Source organism: Cavia porcellus, unplaced genomic scaffold (assembly GCF_034190915.1).
Source record: "Cavia porcellus strain 051 isolate PalLab524CR breed Dunkin Hartley unplaced genomic scaffold, mCavPor4.1 scaffold_22, whole genome shotgun sequence".
NCBI classification, from domain to species: domain Eukaryota; kingdom Metazoa; phylum Chordata; class Mammalia; order Rodentia; family Caviidae; genus Cavia; species Cavia porcellus.
In genome coordinates, this window is record NW_026947505.1 from 36154028 (window position 1) to 36179276 (window position 25249).

Here is a 25249-nt window from a genome sequence, read left to right on the forward strand (position 1 = left end):
CTGGGACATGGACCCCTCCAGATTCTTCCATCATCTCATACTCCCAAGCTAGGGAGACACCTGAGGTGCTGCTCAGGTGAGAACTTGGACCCACCACACCGTATTATACAACATGAAAACCTATTTTTTTTAGTGTGCTTCAGCTGTGCGTATAACTTTATTCCATTTTTAAAAGCTACAATACTGTTACAAAAACTTAGAAATATGAAATACACTTTTAACTTTTGAAAAAACTCCAAAAAAATTTGATTAAAAGAATCTAGAAGTTTTAGATTCTTATTTACTGTTCTTAATGTTGTCTCACCTCTTCAGAGTATGAACTGCTTGAGGACTGTGTTAAATATGCCTTGCCCAGTGTTAACACAATGACTTTCACTATGTAAATGTTCCAAAAATATTTAGCATAATATAACATCTTCTTGTCTAATAATGTGTAAAGAACAGTGTGAAGAGATACAGTAACAGAATTTACCTTTGAAACCATGGGAACTAAAGTCAGTTAATGCAACAAAGATAGTTTTTTAAAAACTTTTAATTTTGGAAGTGTTTGATTTATAAAACAAGATTCAACACAGAACTAATGAATCTCAAGAACTAAAAATTACATAATTTTGTTATTCAAGTAGATATAAAAACTGTATTGATAATATTTCTAAGACCTCTAATAGTTAAGTTTAATAAAGAGCTAATCTATTGGCTTAGTTTGTTTTTGTGCTCTTTAGGGGAGAAAGAAAAAGCAGCCACAGCCCTGACCACTGTGCAGGACTGATCCTTCCCGTCTGCTATGAGGAGGGGCCTGCGCAAGTCAGCAGACGTACAATGGTCTAGAAAGCGGCAGAACACAAATTAACATCTTCAGGGAAAATAAGTGTAGTCTTTTTTGGGGTGGGGGGAGTACCAGGGATTGAACTCATAACCTTGCACTTGCCAAGCAGGCGCTTGTGCCAGTAAGTGTAGTCTTTTATCAATTGAAACTTGTCGTAAAAAGTAATCTGAGGTTTAGTTTTCTTCAGATAAAAACCATAATGACAACATGTACATGATTATCTATTCAAAAGGAAAACATATTTTCAAGTCTTTTTTTATTGCCAGTAAAATTCTTAAAGTTCAATCAAAAGCGTAATTTTAGAATATAACATGGTTTTCACCTGGATAAAGCTGAAAAATTACTTTTCATTTTATGCCAGCCTGGCTTTCTTATGTCCTAATTATACAGAGGACAGGGACATTTCTAAAGAAAACCTAAAACCCAGGCCAGCAGGAGGCCCATCAATCATGGGGGTCTGTTTTGGCACAGGCTGCTTTTCTCCTTTGCCCTCATGCATGTTACCTTGTCACCAGACTTCTGCCCGCTTGTCTTCTTCTTACCTTGTCCTTTATACCTTGGTATCTGAGCATGAGAATAAAATGACATTTTACTACAAGATATAAATCCTTAAAAGTAAACTAACTCTAAAGTAATAAAAATTTCCCATTAGAAAATGTATTACAAATGGAAAATCTAATTTGTGTGTTCCTCCTGAAGCCTACTTTTCTTGTCCTTTCTTTACTGTTTCTAAAATGTTTGAGCTCACGTTAAGTCTTATTTCCAACAGGTACTAGGACAAGTGCAGATGCCCACCCACCACCTGCTTAAGCTGTACTGTATAGAAAAAGGCTTCCTTCACATTGTTTGGCAGAGATCTATAAAGGCCGTGATGGAGGGAATATCCGAGGAGCTTTGTTGAAGACTTGTTCCAACCTTACCTGACCAACCTCAGGAGTACATGAAGCTGGTTCCTAAAGGCTGGCCTGGACTCTCCCTCCCCTTGGTCACAACTTTTCAGAGTCATTCACACTCTCCATGAGCTCTCAGGAAGTAAGGAACACACAACAGGGTGGCAAAAAGTATTGAAATCACAAATTCAAATCCTTAAGAACTACATGAGAATGGCATTTTAAGTACCAAAACAGGATTTATATTAAAATAGATACCACTCCAGCCTAGCCACCAAGTTATCTAGGGTATTTCCAAAGGGGCCACTGCAATTCTAGTTTAAGGTGCATAATAAGAATCAGACTACACTGAAAATAACCAAAAGATACAGAAGTACAATGCCCCCTGGGGGACAAATACTGTCCTCTAAAACAGCCTTAAAGATTTTTTCTAGGAATTTAGAGCATCATTTTCTAACTGACTCATTCTTATCATAACTCTTAGATCTTAAAAAAATACTTATGTAGAAAGACCAAAGATACGTAAAACAGACTTAACCTTTTTCTTGAAGATAATACCTTACACAGAAAAAAATACACTTTTTTAAAAAACAAATTTGCTAAGAAAAAAACTTCCAAATACACAATACCACAAATACTGCTAAGTATTTTGGAACAGTCATTCATTAATCTTAATGTCTAATGTCATATGTTTTCTGGGGTTTTTTTTTGTTTGTTTGTCTTTTTTCGTTTTTATCGGTACCAGGGATTGAACTCACGACTGCCCGCTTGAAAGGCAAGCGCTTATGCCACTGAGCTAAATCCCCAGCCCCTTAATGTCATATATTTTCATGGAAAAATCCTTTTCTTCCTTCCATAGGCTTTTATCAGCAATTAAAGAAATTTTAAAATTTACTCTGACCTGCTCTGTATTAGAGATACAATCTTCCACAGCACCAAGGAAAAAATATTTTCAAAAACACCTTCCCTATTACAATAGGCTAAATAGAAATCTCAGAAGGAAGTAACATACTGAGAACTACAATAATATTTCTCTTCGGCTAGAAAAAGTGTAACTTTATTTGGAATTCTAAACTTAAAAAGGAGTATCATCACAGAACAAGCAAAAAAATAAATAAAATAAATCACAAGAGCAATCATTCAGCAGTCTTCTGTGCTCAGACACTTAAAAGAAAGCTATGTAGCAGTATAATTACTAACCTCCAGAAGTTCCCTGTTAAAAAGATATATCATTGTAGGTCCACCCAAAGACTAATCTCTGGAATGGACTCTACGATATCGCTCTATTCCTACAAAGAAGAAATCAAAGGAAAAGTTACAGTACACAAATCTGACCCATGAAAGACTATGTTTGTGGTCCCCTGAAATTTACATAGAAATCTCAATCCCTAAAGTAATGATATTAGGAAGTGTCACCTTTAGGCAGTGATTAGGTCCAATAAGTAGAACTCTGGTGAATGGGATTAAGGCCCTTATAAAAGAGACTCCCAACCTAGCATAGTAGCAGTCTGGGAGGCTCAAGCAGGTAAACTGCAAATTTGAGCCCAGTCAAGAGTAAAGTATCCAATGAGCAAGACCCTACCTCAAAATATAAAAGGGTTGGGGATGTAGCTTAGTGCAAAAATTCTGGATTTTATCTCCACTCTGGAGTACACCAATATTACACAAAAATATTTTTAAAAAGCTCTCCAAAGAGGTCCCTTGCCCCTTTCTACCATATGAAGATATATAGAAGACACCACCTATGAACCAAAAATCAGGCCCTGATCAGGCCCCAAATCTCCTAATGCCTTGATAATCTTGGACTTCAGTCTCTAGAACTGTGAGAAATGAATCTATTGTTTATTACCCAGTCTGTGGTATTTTATCATATCAGCCTGAAAGGAGTAAGACATGACCTAGATCCATCCTTTTACAACAAGAGCTGGTATGATCAATTCATTCTGTCTTCTATATTATAACCAGTAACCAGAGACAATTTTCCTAACAATCACCATTCATTCCTCTACTATTATGTACATATCTTTAATTTTTAATTCAAGTGTTTAATGTGACATTCTTGTTCTTTATGTTGTAGACCTGAAATCAGGTTTTACCTTTAGTAACTCAAACACACATGCACACACATTCACAAATGTTACCATAGTACATTTTTCTATAAATCCTAATAAAATGGCTATTACTATAACGTAGTATAGTAATATATTGTATATTGTATATTGTAAGCTACTAAAACGTAGCTTACAATTCCAAATCTGTTCATTTATCTAAATGCTTACAGTAGTCAAAACAATTTAACTTGGAACCTACAATTCTCAAAGTAGGAGTTTACAAAGGAAAAGTCAACCTTCTAGTTAGTAGAAGACAAAAATGTTCAAAGTACCAAGTGAATCCAAATATTTGAAAATACCAGTATTTAAGGGCATTTTTTTCTGTCATACAAAACTCAAAACACTACCAATAAAAGAACTTTTTAAAATATATATTTAGAGAAAAAAAAAAGTCCCTTTAAGAAACTAAACAAAATTTGTTACAAAACGACAAAAGATTAACAAATAAGAGCAGAGAGGAGCAAAGCCCTGAAGTATCTCAGTCCACATGCCACTTTCATCCCAGCTGACTCACCTTACTAGGGGGTGTGTGTATACTTGTTTTTCCTTCCGGTGACTTTGGTGGAGGAGAATGTATATCAGATAGATGCAGAGCACCCTAAAATCACAGTTGAAATTAAAACACATTTAAAAATGAAACACTAATATACTAACATACTAATTATGTAAGGTATTTTAGCATTCTTCCTTCATGAAAATATCCTTAATCTTCATCTAATTTTACCAAAGAAAATACATCATTCTCAGATTAAGAAACCCAAAATATAAAGAGCAAAATAAAAAAAAAAAAACAGATAATAGGAAATAATGAGACCAATCTTTTGCCTAAGGGCAGAGACAAGAAATGGAAGGAGGGGGAGAAGGGAGATTAAAAAAGAAAATAAGATGTGTTTGTACATGTACCAACTCCCCACAAGAAATGTGATAATTATGTATTACAAACATGTACTAAAAAAAACAAGAAAGCAAATAAATGATTCTGTAACAGTGAAGAGACTGAAAGATGATAATTCTTTCAGAAGAAATGATGCTGCTCAACAGAGATGAAAATGTGGACAATCAGGATACTAAAAGAGATGACAATAACTCACTGAAGGAGCTCAGCAAACAAGAGAATGCTTTTTATGACCTATATAGCTGGGAGCAATGGCAATTTTATTAAATATAATAAAAGCAATCAAAATCTCCATTAAAGCATGTGGGGCCCAGCAACCTGATGCTTATGGTAGTTTCAAAGTGTCATTCTCATAAAAAGCTCTAGTAACTGAGTTCAGCAGGTTAATCTACAACTAGTTTTGTTTTCTAAACTCAAAATTCAAAGGCAATTAAAATTTATGTTTTATTTCTTTACAATGGCAGGATTCCTTTCAAAGTAACACAATACTAGTAAATGATAGAGAAGCTAATTTTTAATGAATCTAACAGAAAACATACTCCTAAGTTCCTCCAAATGGAATAGGTAGCCCTAGCCCTCCGGATTCTCAAATGTGCACTTCTACGACTTAAAGTGTACACTCAACTAGACACCCAGGAGTATTCAGGGATGTGTTCACATCTATTAAACAGAGTATCTTTATGTAAAGGTGATGTGTATACACATATATCAGTTAATCACATGAGCAGGATTTCTAAAAAGAAAGGTTATGAGTAAGAAGAGTAAATGCTAATCAAGGAAGTGGAAGTTTGAAAATGTCTAGAAACTAAACAAAAATCAAAAGCTGTCTTAATTTTAGTTTTAAAAAGCTTTAAGTACAAAGAACTGTTAACTAGTCCTATCATTAACCCTTTTGTATTAATAATAAAAGCAACTAGTAATGTTTTGTAAGCCAAGAAGCATGGCTACACACATAAACTCATGCATATGAACACCCACCCAGACGAGGCGGGGCCTATTCCTCTCATTTTACAATGCTAAGTACTATGTCCAAGGCATCACTGAGGCGCTCTTAAACTGAACACTCTGAGGATCAATAAGCAAACTAAGTACACAATAGTGTCAGAATCTGTACTTTTCCATATTCATTAAAAGATCCATTTGTAAGATCTCAATGAATTTCATCTCATCTTACAAGAATATCTTCTTTTCATTGTAACTGTGATGGATATGTAGTCACTTGCAAGGTTAAATTAAGTAGGCAATAAATAAAAAACAGAAAAAGGTAACCAAAGATTATACTTACTTCCCCAGTGGCAGGCCCTTTTTCTTTCTGTTGACAGCGTCTTATCACTTCTAAGAGCAAGGGTCCACCCACAGTGCCTTCTGCTTCAATGATACCTAAGTCTCGGGCTAGATTCTCTCGCCCTTCAAGACCCTGAAACTAGAAAGTGATACAGGTGCATAAAATAAAATAATGTCCAAAGATTAAAGAAACTATTTTAGAAACTTAAAGAATCTCTAAACTCAACGAGGATTTCTAACAATGTTCATTTTTAAATTTTTAAATAATTTTTATAGCATAATGCCATAACACAGTATTTCTACAATACTACTACTCTACTAGCAAGATTCAAGTTACATGAAGTACCAGTACTGGTGCCCATCCTGACAGCTTTTATGATGGCATTTAAGATTAGATTTATAGATAACGATAAATAATAATCAATATGCAAGCAACTCTGCATAATCAAATTTCATTAGTTTTCAATTTAACATGTAGCAAGGGTTTCATAGGATAAAAAAAAAAATCATTACTCTTACTGTGCTGGCTTCAGGTTGAAAAACAGCCAAGGTAAAGTCAAGGTTAAAAAACTGAAGAAATTCTGCAACAAGACTTGCCACTAAACGACCTGTAAAGATCAAAAAAAGATGTACATGCAAATCTTAAATAATGCTAAATTTTTTAATTAACGCTATGAAATAAGACATAAATTAGTGAGGTAAAAGAAGTTTCTAAAGCTTTTAAGTTACAAATTTGTTCTCTTTGAGTAGTATAATTTAAGCAATGAAAATCCCAACTGTCCCATTTTTCCAGTCAGAAAATGTCTGTAAAACAATTTAACACTTCATAGATTTCAGTGTTTCACTATTTATATAGTATATAAAAATTCGGTCACCTAAAAAAAAGAGAAAAAATAGAACATCTTACCATCCTTTGTAGTTAAAAATTTTTTCAAGCTCTCATTGACTAAAGGAGTTTTGTTCTGTAAAAAAAAAATGAAACAGTTGTCAGATGATGTACATTATAGTTCAACTTTTGGACAAAAATATGTTTTATACTGTCATTCACAAAAATTGTGGTCTTACAAAACCCATCTCAAAACTGCTGATTACTACAGGACTTACTATGTGCTATTTAATAACTTCCCAAAGGTAATAAAACTCTATATATGAACTTTTATTTTTAATTTTTAAATGTTTTATTAAATTGCTTTTAAAGTGAGACCTTTAAATACTCATGTCATGCAATTAAATTTCATATAAGCATCTATTTCAAATAAATTTGATATTTCATCTTAAGCGTCCACAGTTTACAGCATATACACTTGCAATTCCCAGTTCATGAATAATATGTAAGACGATTTTATGTGGCTATAAGCCAATTTAGCTTTGTAATTATAGATTAAAAATATGGAAGAAAAATTCTTCAACATCAAACCTATGACTGTTGCTGAGACTGAGCCTAGTATCAAGAGCACATGATGGACATAATAAAGTTGACCACAACAATTACTGGTGTAGAGACAATGTCACATGCTGCTTTAGAGAACGCAAAATGGCACAGTCACTTTGGAAAGCAGATTGGTGGTACTTTTTTAAAAGTTCAAAGTGACCCAGTAGTTCTACCTGTTGGTATTTTCTCAAAAGAAATCACAGAATCAAGCAAAGACTTACACATGAAATGTTCACAGCAGCCTTACTTTCAATAAGCAAATCTATAAACAACCCAGAAATGTGTTTCAATAGGGAAAAGCTACACAAAGTGTCATGTATATCACTGATAGATTAATACAATGATCTATTAATCCTAAAATGGGGATTAACTGGAATAACAATATGTACTACATTACAAATGTCAAATATATTATGCTGAATAAAGGAAACCAGATCAAAAAGGAAACCATACTATATGATCCTCCTATGTTTGGTTAAATAAAGGAAATCATACTATATGATCCTCTATGTTTGGTTCTTAAAAATGCTCAGGATGCTAGAAGGTGGAGAAATGTTAACATTAAACAAGAAAATTTTTAGGAGTTATAGTTACACTCACTACCTTTACTGTAGTGATCGTTTCAGTTGCATACATATTCAAGTTTATCAAACTGCATATTTTAAATATATTGAGTTTATCAAATTGTTACAATAAAAGACAAGTACAGAAGAGATCATGAAGTTCCCTCATAAAGTAGTTTAGGAAATTTTAAAAACTGAGTAACTGAAATATTCAAAGAAAATGAAAGGTCATAGTCAGATAGATAAATAGCCAATCGAGGAATAATGTAAAGAAAGGACTTAAGGCAGACAGTGAAGACATCAGCAAAGAAAAGACCAGGGAGTGGGAAGGCAATCGAGTACTCTAGAAAATACAGGCAAACGGGCAGTAAAACATCCTTTAGAGAACTGCCAGACACAAGACAAGCGACAACTAAGCAGGTGGAAAAAACAGGTAGGCCTAGAAAATGCTCAGATTTCTTCCCTGACTGTGCCAGAAAGGGTAGTCTATTACACAATTTTACACTTGTGAAGTTCAGGAGGAACAGAGCTGAAGTTATTGGTAGTGTTAGGGTCACCGGGGGAAGAATACAAAATAGGCACCAAGAGTTTAGGTACAAATACAGGAAAAAGATTTTTAAAGAAATCAAGGAGTAAGATAAGTAAATAAGTATAGATAAGTAAATAAGTAAAGATAAGTAAATAAGTAGTAAAGATAGATAAGTAAATAAGTAAAATGAAAAAAGAAAATAAACAATAATCTCAAAAAAATCAAAGGAGGCCAGGGATATAGCTCAGTGGCACAGCACCTGCCTGACAAGTGCAAAGTCTTGAGTTTGATTCCTGGTACCAAAAAAAAAAAAAAAGTCAAGGGAGGTTTTCAAAAAGGAACGAGGAATTAATGGCGAATGCACAGTGATGAACCAAGACAGGTAAGAACCAAGACAGGTAAGATACTGAGGAGATTCCTGGCTGTAGCAAGAGAAATTTCTTTGGTGTCATTTAAAACTTCAGTGGATTAAGGGATGCTCGGCACCTAAAAAATGGTATAAAACATATCTACAAATAGGATAAAACATACACAATCTTGGCCAAAGATTTACCTTAGTGGCATAAGCACCTGATTGGCAAGTGCAAAGTCATGAGTTCAATCCCCAGTACCAAAAAAACACACAACAAAAAACACATGTTCTTTCAAAATCTGGCTGTGGGAAGGGGCGAAAAAAAAAGAACAGAAAACAAAGGCAGGACACAGGCAGAGGGAAAACAATTTTCTCCTTAAGAGGAATTTAAAAGTATTTTCATGCTCAACGAAGAACAGAAAGGGAAAGATCAAAGACAGAACAACTACAAAGATGAGAGTGTATGGAACGCAAAACCCAGACAAAATAAGGTAACCAGGGAAAGAATGAAGAATAAGGCACCAACAATACAGGTATAAATACAGAAAAAAGACTTTGCTAAATCAATCAAGAAATATACGCAAAAAGAAAAAAAGACAAGAGTTTAGACAAGATGGAACCTCTTTTACCAAAGCAAGAAGGAAAAGCATAAAGGTAAGCTTTTCCTGAGGTAAATGAGACTTAGGAGAAAGAGGACCAAAAGCTAGGACCTAGTTAGAATTAGGTTCAGAGTGAAAAGACACAAATGAGGTAGAAGACCAACTGAAGCAGAACAGGGGTCCATCAAGTTGTAACAGCACCAATTCACATGGTTACCTGACTTTTCTTGGGCAAGTTCTTACGCAGCAACAAGGAAAGGAGCCCAATGGATGAAATAAGCATAAAATTTCTTCCAAACCAAGAATGACTGACTGCAAAGAAAAATAGCCAAGGTTTCTGAGGGATGGACTGTGCAGTCTAGTCTAGCAACAACAAAAAGCAGCCTGATGTGTACACAAACAAGGAAAGAGCAAAAAGTTGAAGGGTTTTAGGAAAGTAAAGAGCAGCTACAGCCAGGCATGGTGGCACACACCTGTAAATCCCAGCACTCCAGAGGCCTAGGCAGGAGGATCCTTGCAAGTTTGAGACCAGCCTGGGCTACAAAGTGAGCTCAAGGCCAGCCTGAACTGCATGGGGAGACCCCGTCTCAAAAAAGATCAAAAAAATAAGAAAAAGAGCAGATACCTAGGTCAAAAAAAGTAGAAAGACAAGAAAGTGATCTATACTCACTGAGAAAAAGAGTTTAGAAATTGATGAAGTGATTCTTGTTGACAAGTTACAGGATATTCAAGATGTTTGGTAGAACTTAGGGTAGAGAGAAAAAGATAAATTAGTAATTTAAATTCAAAGATGTAGCTGGTCATTTTCACAAGAAAGTGGTATTTTAAAATTACTTGAGTAGTCATATAATATTAGGAAAAAGTCGAAGACTGTATAGCCCCTTCCTGGAAGGGATACACGGTACACATTAGCTCCTTAAATGTTAAAGTTAATTCATTTGCAATGAAACCATATTTTAAGGTTATCCCAAAATTTAAAAAGACACACAAAAAGAATTTTGGTTTTCTTCCAACAGTAAAGCAGTATAAGGCTTAACAGTTCAAATTATTCCCAGCTATACAATACTATAAGTTGTACTTTGAAATGTTTTTGAACCAATAAGGTAGCACTAATGAACACAGTCATATTAAAATTAAAATTTTTCATACCTCCACTTTTTCTTGCTCCTCTAGTGCTAAAAACACAGCTGCTCGGAGTTCAGCCTTTAAAAAATAAAAATTTTAAAAAGCGGTAAGAATTCAAGAATTCTTCCAAATCAACCCCAACCCAGAAGCGCACTGGACCCAGCCCCCCGCCCCTCATTGGCCCGCCAGGGTCCCGCAGGACCGCGGCGGGCTCAGGAGGCCTCGGCCGCGCCCCCCGGCTCCTCGCGGCCTCCTGGTCCTCGCCGCCCCAAGCCCCGCCGCACGCCGCACCTTGATGCGGTTCAGGGCGCCGCTGTTCTCCAGCGTCTGCACCAGCAGGTCCCGGAGTTCCGTGTCTTCCTCGGCAGCCACCGCGGCCGCCGTCGCAGCCATCTTGATTCTCCAAGACAACCGCCCAAGCCTCGTTAACAGCCAACAGCCGCGGCCGCGCTCACGCCGCGTCGGGGGGGCGGGGAGCGTACGTCGGGGGCGGGGCCTCGAGAGCCCGGGCACCGTGGTATTGGGGCCGGGTCGCGGTGGGCGGGGCGTGCGGGCTTGGAGTTGGCAGGGTGGGCGAGGCTTCGGGCCGTTAGTATCCTAGTTGTTAGAACCGTCACTAAGTCCAAGCTCTACGGGCTTTGGCCTGCGTAGCTCCCGCGAGCGGCGGACGGACCCTCTCAGGGCCTGCGACAGACAGAAGCTGGCACCTGCTGCGTGCTGGCCGGCTTGGTGGCGGGAGGGAGGGAGGGACGTCGGCTCCTGTGTGTATCTGGCTGTGTGTCTGTGTGTCGACTTTGCGTCTCTGTGCATGTGTGTCTGTGTCTAACTGTCTGGGATATGTCTCTGTGCCCCTCGTATGTGTCTGTTTATGCGTGTGTGGCTGGATCTGTGAGTGTTATCTGTGTATATTTTTGAGTGTGCACCTCTGTTTGTATGCACACTCAGAAAGCAGGCCTGTACCATATAGAGGTCGGGGAAGGGAGGTGCAGTGCGGTTGCCATACTGTTTACTCTCGAGATTGAGTCCTTGGGCTGGAACAGCTGGGAGAGAGCATCCGAGACTCCAGCATGTATGGGCACGCACTAGGGCTCTTGTAAGAAAAGAGCTTCAACCCTGGAGATTCTTATATTCAGTCTCTGAACTAGGCTCAAAAACCTCGTTTCTAATGCAAGAGATCAGCGAATTATAACTTGAGACATAAGTTGTGAGGTAAAGACATCTTCTGTGTTGATTATTCTCAAGTGGGAGTCTGGGAGAAGCTGAGATTGAGTCAGGTATCTATCTCCAGAGGAAAGATTCATTAAGAGATTAGTTTTTGAGATGGCCATAAGGATAAGTTAAATCAGATTGATATGAGAGAACCAAGGTCATTTTCAAACGTAAATGTGACCGGAAAGCATTGCCCATATAGCAACTATCTGATTGGAATCAACAGATCTGAGAAATCTGCGAGACCCATGGAACACGTGAACCTTAAACGAAAAGGAAAGATAAGGGATGAAGTTAGGCCCAGAAACTGGAAAACCTGACCCATTGACAAATAAGACCAAGATTAATGTCATTAGTAGAAGCAGAATTCATGAGCTGATTGGAGACAGCTAGTGATGCACTAATTTGGGAAATGAAGGATTTGAAGCATCTGCAGAATATTTAGATTTGGGTGTCCAAAAGACAACTTGAAACCTATTTAATCACCACTTTATATTGAATACCTACTATATTTAGGCCCCAAATTAGTAGAAGAGACAGAGATATGATCTATCTACCGGTCGGACAGCTGACAAGGGCTTCAGAAATGTTAAACTTCAACTTACTGTAAAAACAGAATGAGTTTCTGGGAAGGTGAAGGACAGGAACAGTCAGACAGCCAAGAGGGTGCTGTGACTGGCATTATGACTCGAATGTGAGCATACCCAAAATCTGTGTGTTGAAGCCATAACCCTCCAGAGTGACTATTTGAAGAGAGGGCCCACACAGGGATCATAAAGGTTAATTGAAGTCATAATCCAATGGTGCTTATAAGAAGAGGAAGAAAAATCAGAATTCACTTACTCTACCACATGAGGACACAGGGAGAGGCTGCTATCTGTAAGTCAAGAAAAGAGCCCTCAGCACAATCCAAAAATGCAGCACATAATCTTCATCTTTCTACCAGCCGGAGTGTGAGATACTAAGCTTCTGTCTTGTAAGCCATCTACTCTGCAGTATTGTGTTACAGCAGCCTGAGCAGATAGCTTCTTAAAGGAAGTAGCATTAAACTCTGTTATCAATGGTGTTTTTCTGGTGAAAGAGGAAGAAAGGGGCATTAGGAGTGCAATGACACAAGGCAGTTTGGTCAGCTCAGGGAGTGGCAGGAAAAAATGAACTCAAATAAACATTATGAAGGGCACCCACCAAAATAATGGATTGGAATTTCATTCTGAGATATGAAATGGTATGCTAAACATAATTGGAAAGCACTGTGGCATGAACACATTTGGGTTTAGTAAAAGCTTGCTAGAGCTAGTGGCACATGGGCAAATTGTATGCAATGAACTGAAGCAAAGAATTATTCCACCAATCCAAGAAGGACTAATAACGGCCTCAAATAAGTTACAGAAATGACCGTGGAATGAAGAAGGTGTATGTGAGAAATGGAAATAATGCAATAATGAGGCCCTCTAAAGGAGATATATAAATATACATACATGGATAATCCATTCACACATGAGAGGGGAATGGAGAGTGGGAGAGAAAAAAATAATTATAAAGAAGTGGCTCATAAGACCATCAAGGCTGGTAATCCAAGATCAGCAGGGTAAGTTGGCAAGCTAGAGACCAAGCTAGAGACAGTTCTTATAAAAGGCCAGAGTGAGTCGGTATTTCAGGCTGAGTCTGAAGCAGATAGAAAGCTGATGTCTTCTAAAGGCCAGAAGTGGGAAGGTTTTTTCCTTACTATGAAAAGTCTTGCCTTTTTATTTCACTAGACCTTCAACTGATTGGATGAGGTCTACTCACATGAAAGCAAGCTGCTTTACTAAAGTCTGCCAATTCTAACACATTTACACACAGCTAAAATAATGTTTCACTAAATATCTGAAACCTGGTGGCCCTGTCAAGTTTATATAAAACTAGCCATCACAAATATGTTCCAGTAACTTACAGCCTTTAAAACTAGATTCTAATAAGAATTAACTGAGAAGGATAGAATAGGGAAAGTGCCTTCTGACTGTCCACCTGAATTTTCTTGGAGGAGGATACTACTGTTCTCTAATTGTAAAAATTAAAAATATCTCAACTCATGGGGATGGTACTTTGGTCTATGTTCAACAATAGTTTCTCACTTTAGGTCAGCCACCCTAGTCTTGAAGGATTGGGCCAGCAGAGAATAAGATTCTCCATGGCTTATCAGTTTCCTTAAGTGTTTTTATAGACTGTGCAAAAGACAGCATGAAATGAACTCCACATTCCCTCTGTTATTCCTTAGCCCATTATCTTGACAAAGATTTATTGATGCTAGGTTATATGTAGTGGTTAAAATCATAGTCTTTGAAGCCACATTGCATGGGTTTGAATTCACTTGCTTGGTTATGTTGACCATAGCAAGTTAATTAACCTATCTGTATCTTAATTTCCCATTTTTAAACGAGGATAAAAATTATTTGGGGTGTGTGTGTGTGTGTGTGTCTGTGTGTCTGTCTGAATGTGTAGATTGGGAGATAGTATTTAATATCTGGATCACAGAAAACACAATAAAAGTATTAATTACTATTAGTTATTTTGAATGTACACTCTAATTTCATTTTCCCCATAATGGTCTGATTTTATTTTTTGGACATGTTACGTATGAGACCTAACACTCAGAAAAGGTAGTATGCCCACAGTCACATAGCTGAGATTAACCACCCAGTCCTATTTGGTTCCTAACTCATACACTTGCTTTATGTTTAGTTTCTTCTAGTGTTTATAGAATGTAAATGGTGTAGTTCACTCTCTGTTGCTATAACTGAATTCTATAAATGGGGTAATTTATAAAGGATAAAGTTTGATCAGCTCCTGGTCCTGGAGCCTGGGGAATCTAGTGTCAAGTTGCTAGCCTCTGGTGAGGGCCTTCTTGCTGCAGCACAATATGGCAGAGAAATCACATGCAAGCAAGCTTGCTTGTTCGGGGGTTCTTCTGATAAAGCACTAATGTCACTGTGGAGAACCATCCTTACAACTTCATCTTATCCCACTGACCACCTAAAGGCCCCACCTCTAAAAACTGTTAGCATATGAAATTGGGATTCTTTTTAACACGTGGTCTTTTAAGGGACAAGTTGAAACCATGCCAGTCATTTAATTAAACAAGTATGTAAAATAACAAAAGGATTGAATAAAGGAAATTGTGGAATGCAAGAGACAATAGATTGTTTCATCTTTCCAAAACATGTTCAAAGTCAAAGCCACCAGGGGGCAGTGTTCAACAGGCAAAGAGGGTTACCTCCACTGCTTTTCATTAGCTGCTAAGAAGCCACTTCCCATCGACCTATCTGCCTAAAAGCAGGAGACAAATTCACAAAGGTGTCTACTTCCTCTCCATATTCAATCACTGGAGAGAACACGCGCACCTCCTTAGCCTGGGATGTACTAGCCAGCTTACACTGGGTGCTCCCCTGGACCTGCTCTGCTCTTGGTAGTGAATATGTTTGCTTTTCTCCTCTTTGCCTGTCTCTTGACAGGCACCTTGATCAGAGAGAATCCAACACGGGAAGAAAGGAAACATTTTGTCTCCCTCACACCTTGGAATTGAATATCTAATATTATCAGTGGATTAACTGTCCGTTGAATTCATGTCTTCAAATTAGGTGGGTTTTGGTTGTTTTGTTTTCTTCATTGATGTTTTGTTTTTTGCAGATCTGAGGATTGAACCCAGGGCCTCACATACTAAGCAAGTGAACCACCGCTGAGCTACTCCTGAAACCCCTGCACATTCTTAAATACTAACGTCCTTAAGGGCCATTACAAAATTAAACTCTAAAAGTTTAGATTTTGTTTTCTTTAAGTGATACGGGACTTCTCTAAACTTCCTCCTTCTGAACAAATAACCTCTCCTCAGCCCAAATGAAGTGAGGGGATATGCAGATTGTAGCCCCCAGAAGGTCAGGAGCCCATTTCCTTTGCACAGGAAAGGGAGAGATGGAGCTAAGAATGGCTGGGAGCAAAGCAAGCTTGGAGATGCACATTGTCTCATAATATTCCCACTCCCCCTTTTATCCTTGCTATTAAAATCATTACACAACTCTACATAGGAATTGGAGCCCAGAAAAATGAGGCCCCCTTAGAGGTACCTTTGCATGAAGCTTTTTACTTTTCACTAAAATAAATGGGCTCCTTTGATGGGTGAGCAGTGAACAAATGGACCTGAGCAAATGGACCTAAGTGGTTCCTAATACTAACAATATGAAAGTGGGTTTCTTCTGCTCCACTGTTTCTCTGAGAAACTTGTTATTTATTTCACACCGCTTAGCCCTCTTTATGAATTTAATTGTCCTGTTGCTAAGTGTGTGTCTATACAAAACTGATTGGTTCAAAAACCATAACCATGGTAACAGAGCAGTATCTAGTATATTCAAGCTTCAGAAACACACATTCTCAGTGTTCCCATGGCTATGTACTGCTCTATCACTTATAGAGCTATAATTTTTTAAATTACTTTGAATTACTGTTTACCCCCCATTTTAATCTATTACTAAAGTATTTTTCACATTTAGGCAGAATCTGGCCCAATCCTTATGGAGTTGGATTAACTGAAAGAATTAGATATCAGTACTATTTAATTTACTTCTTAATATTTTTTTGGTGTTTGAGGTTGAAGCCAAAGCCACACAAGCACACATTTCAACATTGAGCTATTCCCTCAACCCCTGCCTGCCGGTTAGTACTTTAATTTCCAAATAATGTGAATTTATCCTCTAAAATATGTGTGAAATAAAATATTGGACTAGTTTACTGTTAAATATAAAAAATACAAAAGAAGATTAAAATATGCAAATTTAGGGTATGCCTATTAAAAATCACTCTCTTGAAATTTCTTTCATATATGTAAAAATGAATATATTCCAGACTTTCTTATTTGGTTTTGACTTTCCTATCCACTGACTCATTCCCAGAGGAAAGATAGGTACAAAAGAGACAATTTGAATACAAAAGGGAAAATTTGAATTTTAAAATTGTACATACTTTAAAAAACTGTAGCCTTGGGACACAAAAATTACTCAAAACCTTTTTCCCTTCCAGGAGCTCACTTAAAAAAAATTCCCAAGCATCTGAAAGGCACAATAAGCCTATAAGTTCTGGGCCTAGGCTTTTCACCTGTAAATTATAGATCTCAATATTGAAGGAGACAGCAATATTAGTGGGCAGCATATCTCAACTCTAAACATATGGAAATGGTTTGCATTTTAGTATAGTCTGTCAGTTGGGTAACATGACAGACAGTGAAAATACACATCCTAGGTTGCCAGTCTTGGAGATACTCCTGAGCCCCATAAATATACATACATAGTCTTGAATCATAATGTATCTTTTTCTTTGAGTGCATGATTTCTAAATTTCTAATAAATTTTTTTATGCCTCTTACTGACACATCCTGAAAATTCTTTTTCTGCAATGGGAGTCAGTAACCTTCAACTTAATTCAATTGGTAATTTAGATTTGGGATCTCCAAAAAGTACAGGACCTTCAGATTACATAGGGAAAATAAATGTACCTCCCAGCCTACTAGATGTCAGATACACTGAGTTTGTGCTCCCCAAAATTAAGAAATAAATTATAAGGAACAACAGAGCTTAAGAATATAAAATTTTGAGAGAGAAACAGTTCCTGAGAGAGACAGGAGGGAAACTGAAGGGGTTGCTGAAGTATCCATTTTATAGAGGGAGTTTTATAGAGTAAAATCACAAGACAGGTACAAGATTAAGCAAAGCTGTGGTCAACCAGTAAGATTACAAGTATAGCTGCTTAGGTAATGTTGATCCAATGGAGAAGCAAGTCATCTAGCAAGTGTACATGGAAAGACAAAAGAACTTTTCAAGAAGGGATGGGTCCAGGAGTCTTGGTCATCCACCAAAGTGATGTTTATCTAGACTTTGTTGGACCAGGTGTTAACCACTTACACCTTAGGTAGGTATGTAACTCTAGTCGTTCTATCTTTATCTCACGGCCTGAGCTCCAACAGATGCACCTCCAACCAAAATTGGAATATGTTTTCATCCTTTGTATTAACTCTCTAGAGAGGCCACCCCTATCTGACTGTCTAACTCAGCAGTCTAGAATATTCTTCCCTCTGTAGAGGTACCCCTAACTGCCTTGAGGGGGAAAGGTGTCATGACCATTCTGGCTACTTCAAGCTGAAAGGGATCATAGTTGTGATTGGAAGGTAGAGATACTCTCCAGAGGGCATATCTAAAGACCCGCAATAAATGTAAGTATTTTTGTCTTGGATAGGTGTATATAGCTTTTATGTCTAGAGGAAATAAAGCCAAAGAAACAGTTAAGGATGCATGAGCCAAATAATAAGATTATTATAAATATAACCAACAAATGTTTCCACCAGGAAGAGCTCATAATAGCCTTCCACAAAGAAGATCCAGGAAATTTCAGAATTTGACATGATATTAACCTGCAGTTTAGTATCTTGAAAAGCCTTCACGATATTAACAGAAGGATTAGAAATGCACACACAACATTCAGTTTTTACAATTACAAAAGTACCTCCCTTGTGCTGCTGTTAGAATGGGTAGTGCCATCTGATTTTGAAGGACAATTGTCTCAATTTTACTTCTTGAGGAAAGAGAGACCAGTTAAGGTGCAATTTAAGTTTCATTGAGTATAGTTAGTCAAGATCTTGATATGTTGTGTGACATCCTCTAATCCTAGGGAAGAGCCAAAGAGAGAAGCCAAATGTTCATACCAGAGAAACACACTTACCGTACTGTTGATGTTGTAGATGGGGTAAGTTTGCAGGTTTGTCAATATTTTTGACACTCTTGCTTTGTAACCACACAAATCCCAGCATGCATCTCTCTCTCATCCAGAGCTACAAATTACTTCCACAGAACCAATGAGTGCCACTAGGGACTTATCTAATTCCAGGCAAGTAAGCCAATCGATTGCAAACCATTCTTTGACCTGTAAAAGTATGGTTTGTATACACAACTCTGGGGGTATCCATCCCAAATAGTTAGTATAGTTAAACTGATGAAGATAATGATTTCTTCATTTCAAACATAAGCGGGCCTTTCTACTAACTTGTCCTATAGTTCAAGCTAACTTTGTATAGTTTTCCCATATCTGAAAGTAGCCAAATTTATATCTATGATTGTTGACTGTAATGATAAGACCATCATTCTTACTTAGTAAGGGTTTTACTCATGCCTATAGAGAGGCTTCAGTGACATTTTTAGAAGAAATTCAATCATGTCAAGGATCATGAAAGGTGGAGTTTATAGTCCACTCAGTTACTTTGTAATAGTGGGATAAACTATGAGCCACTGAGCTTTTCCATGTCTCATCAATGTAACCTTTTAACTTACTCCAACTATCTCCTTGAAGTGGGGATACCTTCAAAGGCTCTTATGTACTTGACAAGGGCAGCAGGACATATATCCAGCTAGATGTTTGTTGTAACAACTCTGCATATTCATGTGCCCACATTAGAAAAGTTTTGCCCTCTCCTTTAAGTGGTAAAGTAATTAGTAAAGGGCTATGAGTAACGTTTTAGATTACGTATCTGAAGTCTTTGTTTTGTTTTTGAACAAGAAGTTTAAGTCCCCTGTGGGTTCACAGGAGTATTCAGATTGTTGCTCATACTCAGCAGCAAGCTCTGATTCCCAGGGATTGAGTAGGGTGTGGTATATCTAAGAGTCTAAACCTGTTACCTTACTAGCTGATAGAATTGACAAGATCACAGTGTATGGTCTTTTCTAAGTCAGACCAAGGGAAGGGGGTGATGAGGGAAGAGACGTTACCAGTACTAAATCTCCAGGTTGGCCTATGGGATTGGCCTTCTCTTTAAACTGATCATAGATTAGCTGTTGAAGAATCTGTTGAAATTTAGCCCCTGAGGTGACATCCATCAGTAAGGCATCTGTTTCTCTCTCAAAGAAAAACCATTAATGAGAAAAGGGTATCTGTAAGACATTTCAAATGGACAGAGGCTTAGAATTTGAAGTGTATTTCTTACCTTGCAAAAGCAGTAAGTGAGGTCATGGTAGGTGAGTTTCCTGACCCATTTTGTGAACATGCCTCTTTCGAGTCATTCCTTTTTTTCTACCTTTCCCAATGATTGTGGCCTCCATGCAAAATGAAGTTGATAGAGAATCTTCAGTGCATGGGAAGTACCTTGTGTGACTTACTTTTGCTTTAAAAGAAGGGCTATTATCACTTTGTAGGCTCTTAGGAAGTGCAAATCTGGGAATGATTTCTGCGACCAAAACCTTTATTACCTCTTATGCTTTTACTGTTCCACAATAAAAGACCTCAATCCAGTCTTTGAAAGTATCTACACAGACCAGTAAGTATTGGAACCCCTTTCTCTTTGGCATCTGGGTAAAATGGGCTGCCAATCTTCTCCAGGACATTTACCATGTTTCTGTATATCAGGAGGGGCCATGGTATGGTCAAAAGTATTGTTTCTTTGCAGAGCTCACATGACTTAACTGTCTGCTGTATTGTCTGAAAGAGTCCCTTTCCTAGGCAATTGGGGGATCTTGTCTCTCCCCAGGTGAAAGGTTTGACAAAAAGATTTCATTTTCCATGCACTAGCACCAAGAAGGAACAACTTACCATCATCTGACTGTAATGATTCTGATGGAAAAAACCAATACCCATGGGAGAGCACACTAAATATCTGACAGACTATTTGGGTCAAGTATAATTAAGGGGCCCTTCCCAGATCAGAGGGCCTGAACATGGGGCACCTTGTACAACTTCTTTTGCAGCTGCATTAGCCAGTTTATTACCTTGAGATACTTCAACTCCTTTTTAATGTCCTGTACAGTGAGGAACCACCACTTTGGAAGGCATGCAGGCAGATGATAAAGGATTATCTGTCACTTTATCATACTTTATGGGAGAAACGTTGGCTGTCAAATAATTTCTTTCTTTCCATATGGCTTGCAATACTAGGAAAGCATAATTTTGAATTGATAAAAATAATGACTTTTATCCTTCACTAAGTTGCAAAGCCCTTGGCATAGCTATGAGTTCTGCTAGTCGCATACTAGTCCACGGGGAAGTAAGGGAGTTTCGAGTATCTGATGTAAAGTCAGTACTGCATACCCTGCCTTTCTTGTCCTGCTTTCCATGAAGGAACTGCCATCACAGAAGAAGGTCAAATCAGGGTCAGTAAAAGGTGTGTCTACCTAGTCTCTTCTGGCTATGTATTAATGGAAAATCACCTGTTTGCAGCCATGTCTTTCAATATTAATTCCATTCTTTTTTTGGTAGAAAGTTGGCAGGGCTTAAGGAGGAAGATGTCTTTATTTGAATGGCTGGTCCTTCTCAAATTAGAATCTGGTATTTAAGAAGTCAGTTGTTGGATAATCACAGGCTCCCTTTGGAAGAAAGAAGTCCTGCCCCATTGTGAGGTATGCATATAATATCTTTGCCTAAAGTCAGCTTGGTGCTCTGATGATATCACTGACAATAACTGACAATAACTACTACTGGCTGACTGCAGTCAACAAGTCCATTGCTCTTGCTGCCAAGGATTAAATTGATCTGAACTGTGACAATATTTCTATATTCACTCAAGTTGTAAATTGGCAGGAGATACTAGCAGCTTGGTATTGCAGCCTGGAGTATTGGCCTTGGGTCAGGTTTTGGGAACAGTGTTGGAGTACAATTTTAAAATTGGCAGCAGTACAGAGCAGGAGGAGGCTACAGACCCAAAGCTGCCATTGATTTGGTTTGGAAATCTAAATGACTTGAACATTTGGTATAGAGGAGACAAGCTTATCTCCTAAAGCAGAGGACTTTCTTCTCAAAAGAGCTGATGTGTCTGGCAGTTTTTCATAGGACAGGCACATTTGATGTCTTTCATTAACCTTCTCAACAAAGAGGAGTTTTTTTATGTCTTCATATAAATTCATGCTTACAGATGTCACTATTAAATACTATTATAGTAAAAATAAAGTCAGGTTGTATTCTTCTGGTACTAAGAGAGCTATAACAACCACAGCTCTCAGGCAATGATGTCTATTTGGATTTTATTAGACCAGGTGTTACCCCTTTTACCTTGGGAAGATAGGTAGGCCTAGTCATTCTGTCTTTGTCTTGAGGCGTGGCCTCCAAAAGATACACTTCTAGCCACATTTGTAACGTGTTTTCATTTTTGGTATTGACTGTCTCAAAGGCTCAGCCTTGTGTGACTGCCTATAATATTTCTACCTAATTTAACAATACTAGGATCCTGTTTTGTAGCAAAGTGACCACTGTTTCATCTTAGTAGCTCTAAATTTTGCATCCAATGAAGCTTTGCAACTCTGACATCAAAAAGAAACAAAACAGCAACTTAGATTTTAATGTAAAAGTTAATACGTAACATTAGTTTTAAAAGGTAAAAAAATTAACATATTTATTTTATAACAAGCTCTCATGAGTACTTTGGACCAAAGATCTATGTTCTGTGTGACTTTGGGATATCAGTTATGTTTCTTGGGCTTTACTAATATAGGGAATATTTATGGTAGATGTCTTTAGCTTTTAATTTTGACAAAAGTTCCAAGCACAGAAAAGAGGCAATAATACTACAAAGAAATATTACTGAGATTGGCCAATTATCACAATTTTGCTGTATTGGCTTTATCAATTGATCTCTCTATGGACCTGTTGTTTTATGTATCTGGAGCCATTTGAAAATAAGCTGTAGACACCAAGTCCCTTTACCCTGAAATACTTCACTATATCTTCCCTAAGAATTAGATCATTTAAGGACACACTACAATGATCAAAATAAGAAAACTGAACATTGTTGCAATACCGCAACCAAAGGACAAGCTAGTATACTGGCTAGGACAAGAGGGAAAGGGGCCCTGATTTATGTGACTACTTTGAGTCAGTCTTCAAGTCTTATTGCTTCACTGCATCATCATCTTAGGGCAGCTAAAAGGTATGGAGTTAATTACACTGACACGGAGAAAACAGACAGGACAGTTTTGCATGTTTGCATTCTAATTTCTTAAGTGATATTTCAGTCATAACAATTAACGTCACTTGTCAACTTGATTGGCTTGTGAACTGGATATGGGATGGTAAAGGACACTTCTGGTTGTCTGGGTGAGTAATGGAGACATGGCTTTGGGGACTGTATCTAGCCCATTAACCTTCGTCTTTTGTGAAGTTCCCCCATTTTGCTTCTCAGCAAACAAAGTAAGTAAACTCTGCTCTACTGCAACCTCCCGCTATTATACCCCTCTGCCTTGGAGCCAGCTTACCATGGGCTGAACCATCTCACACTGTGATCCAAAAATCTAAACCTCTCTTCCCTTCAGCTGTGGTGTCAAGTATTTTCTCCAGCAATGGGAAAGCTGACCAATATAGAAAAACTAATGAATATTAGCTTGAAAAAGTAGCATGTGTTGGGTCAGGGATATAGGTCAGTGGCACAGTGCCTGCCTGGCAAGTGTAAGGCCCCGAGTTTGATTCCCAGTACCAAAAAAAACCAAAAAACAAAAAACAAAAAAAAAAGCATATGTTTATTAAAGAACATTTGAAAATCAGTAGAAGAAAAAGTTATTCTGGGTATTTCTCTAGCCTTTTTCTTTACACATATACTTTATGAGTATACACATATACTCATCTATGTTTACATCAGGTAAGACAGAAGAAGCATCCTTAGAGCGAGCACTCTAGCATACCGCTGACTTGGGGAGAGTAGCTAATACATCACTGACTCATCAAGAGTACCTGATGTACTATTGGTTAAGTGAGAGTACCTAACATATCCTGATTCCTTGAGAGTAACATACCATTGGTTCAGACTCCACTCTCATTTTCCAGGGAAAATCTAGTAAAAGAGGATGTCACATAAAATCTGTTTACAAACTTCCTTGGCTTTTTATTGACTTTATATTTATTTTTCTAATAGGCCAGTGTTTCAGAGCCTTTCCTGTGTCTGCAGAAGGTCTGCCATTTTCGCCACTTGAGGTGTACCAAGAAAATAGATTTGGAATGAGATATTTCACTCTCCCACCCTGTAAACCAGGAGGCAGGTCCTCTGGAACACTGATTCTCCAGCAGCTTTGAACACCTTCTAGTGGGGATTATCTAAAAGCACTTAGGATTCTTAAGTATTTCTTTCTTTTGTTTCTTTTTTGAGTAGTCACAGTTCAGGATTTACTTGATGTAATAGTTGGTATGATACTTGGTTTCATTGTTCACCAGTATATCTTACCTTTTCACATTATATGGCAACGTACCCTACTGATACATAATAAACAAACTAAGATCTTTAAAAGAGTTATGTACAAGACATGTAATATTGGATTTATACACTGAATCCCAGGCTGTGACCAACTGGGAAAAAAGTCAGACTAGGTTTCGTTGGTGAAATTGTATGACAGAGTAACATGTATCTGGTTTGAAGGGCAACTGGACCCTGTGTGACAGTGGCTATGTGCCTCAGAGATGGTGGGGCTACCTTAAACTAACCAGTATAAGACTACACAAGTGAAGTACCATCTGACATCAGGACAGAAATGTGAGGTTTTTTAAGACCTGTGTTTCCCAGTCTTTCAGGGAGGACAGAATATTCATTCTGGTAATGGCCAGCCACCAAGCATAGCTGGCCTGGTGTTGCTTACTTTAACAAACACTTCTCTGAGTCTATGGAGTAGCTCCCTCACTACTGCTTCCTTAAAAAGTGCCAAATCAAAAGTAGGTGGGTATCTCAGTGGTATAGTCTTGCCAGGCATGTGTGAGGCCCTGATTCCATTCCCAAAACTGGAAAAATTCACATGATAATGGAACTCAGTTGTTTTCCATGTAACCAAGTTTTTCAAAAATAACTTCCCCATTTTTTCATATTTTTTCAGTGTTGATATCTGAACCAGAACCTTACAGTGCCAGGCAAATGCTCTACCACTGGCTTACACCCTACTCCCTAAGTCCTACTTCTCTAACTGTTGGGCAAATGTTTTCCAGGACTTGCTATCCTCTTCAGAGGCTCCTTAAATTTTCACCTCTGGATGACACTGAGCTATACAGAACTAAACCTCAGCAGAAGCTTAGACTCAGGTATGAGAGGCACAAAGACCAAAATCAAGACCAAGAGGTCTTGATCACGAAATAACAGCACAGGATGAAAAGAAATGAAACTGTATGCAATAAGACCCATCAAAACATCTGATAGAGTAACTCTGCTGAAGAAAGCTATGTAAAATAACAACCTTAGTTAAGTTCCTACCTTGTTTTAAAAGCCTATATTGTTACTGTTTTGAGTTTTTTGTTATTGTTGATTTGTCTGTTTCTTGTTTTTCTTGAATTTTTGTTTTGTTTTTCCCTCTTTAAAATAAAAATAAAGTGCCAAAAGCATTACAGGACTTTATATTATTTTGAAGTCTTGTACTGCTTTTATTCTTTTGTTTTGATTGGCTTTGTTCTGTTTTGTCTGATTTTATT

At 37.7% G+C, this 25249-nt stretch overlaps 2 protein-coding genes across 6 annotated transcripts in view; one reads left to right on the top strand and one right to left on the bottom strand.

Annotated features, from left to right (window-relative positions):
- Cep43 (centrosomal protein 43) overlaps positions 1-11090 on the bottom strand; it is a 32100-nt gene extending 21010 nt beyond the window's left edge. For 2 of the 5 annotated variants that reach the window (XM_013148870.3, XM_013148869.3), the window contains exons 1-6: positions 10898-11090; positions 10631-10684; positions 6914-6968; positions 6520-6614; positions 6008-6145; positions 4342-4425 (exon numbers count right to left, since the gene is read on the bottom strand). In XM_013148870.3, the coding sequence (XP_013004324.2) occupies positions 4342-4425; positions 6008-6145; positions 6520-6614; positions 6914-6968; positions 10631-10684; positions 10898-10999 (528 nt within the window). In that variant the 5' untranslated portion in view covers positions 11000-11090. Of the gene's footprint in view, positions 1-1330; positions 1391-4341; positions 4426-6007; positions 6146-6519; positions 6615-6913; positions 6969-10630; positions 10685-10897 lie in introns of all 5 variants that reach the window. The other 3 variants (XM_003466370.5, XM_023563598.2, XM_003466371.5) reach the window with 3 other exon arrangements.
- An 11137-nt stretch (positions 11091-22227) lies between these two features.
- Positions 22228-25249, top strand: part of Mpc1 (mitochondrial pyruvate carrier 1) — a 506120-nt gene continuing 503098 nt past the window's right edge. The window contains exon 1 of the mRNA XM_063233078.1: positions 22228-22233. The gene's annotated coding sequence lies outside the window, so the exon portion shown is untranslated. The remainder of the gene's footprint in view (positions 22234-25249) is intronic.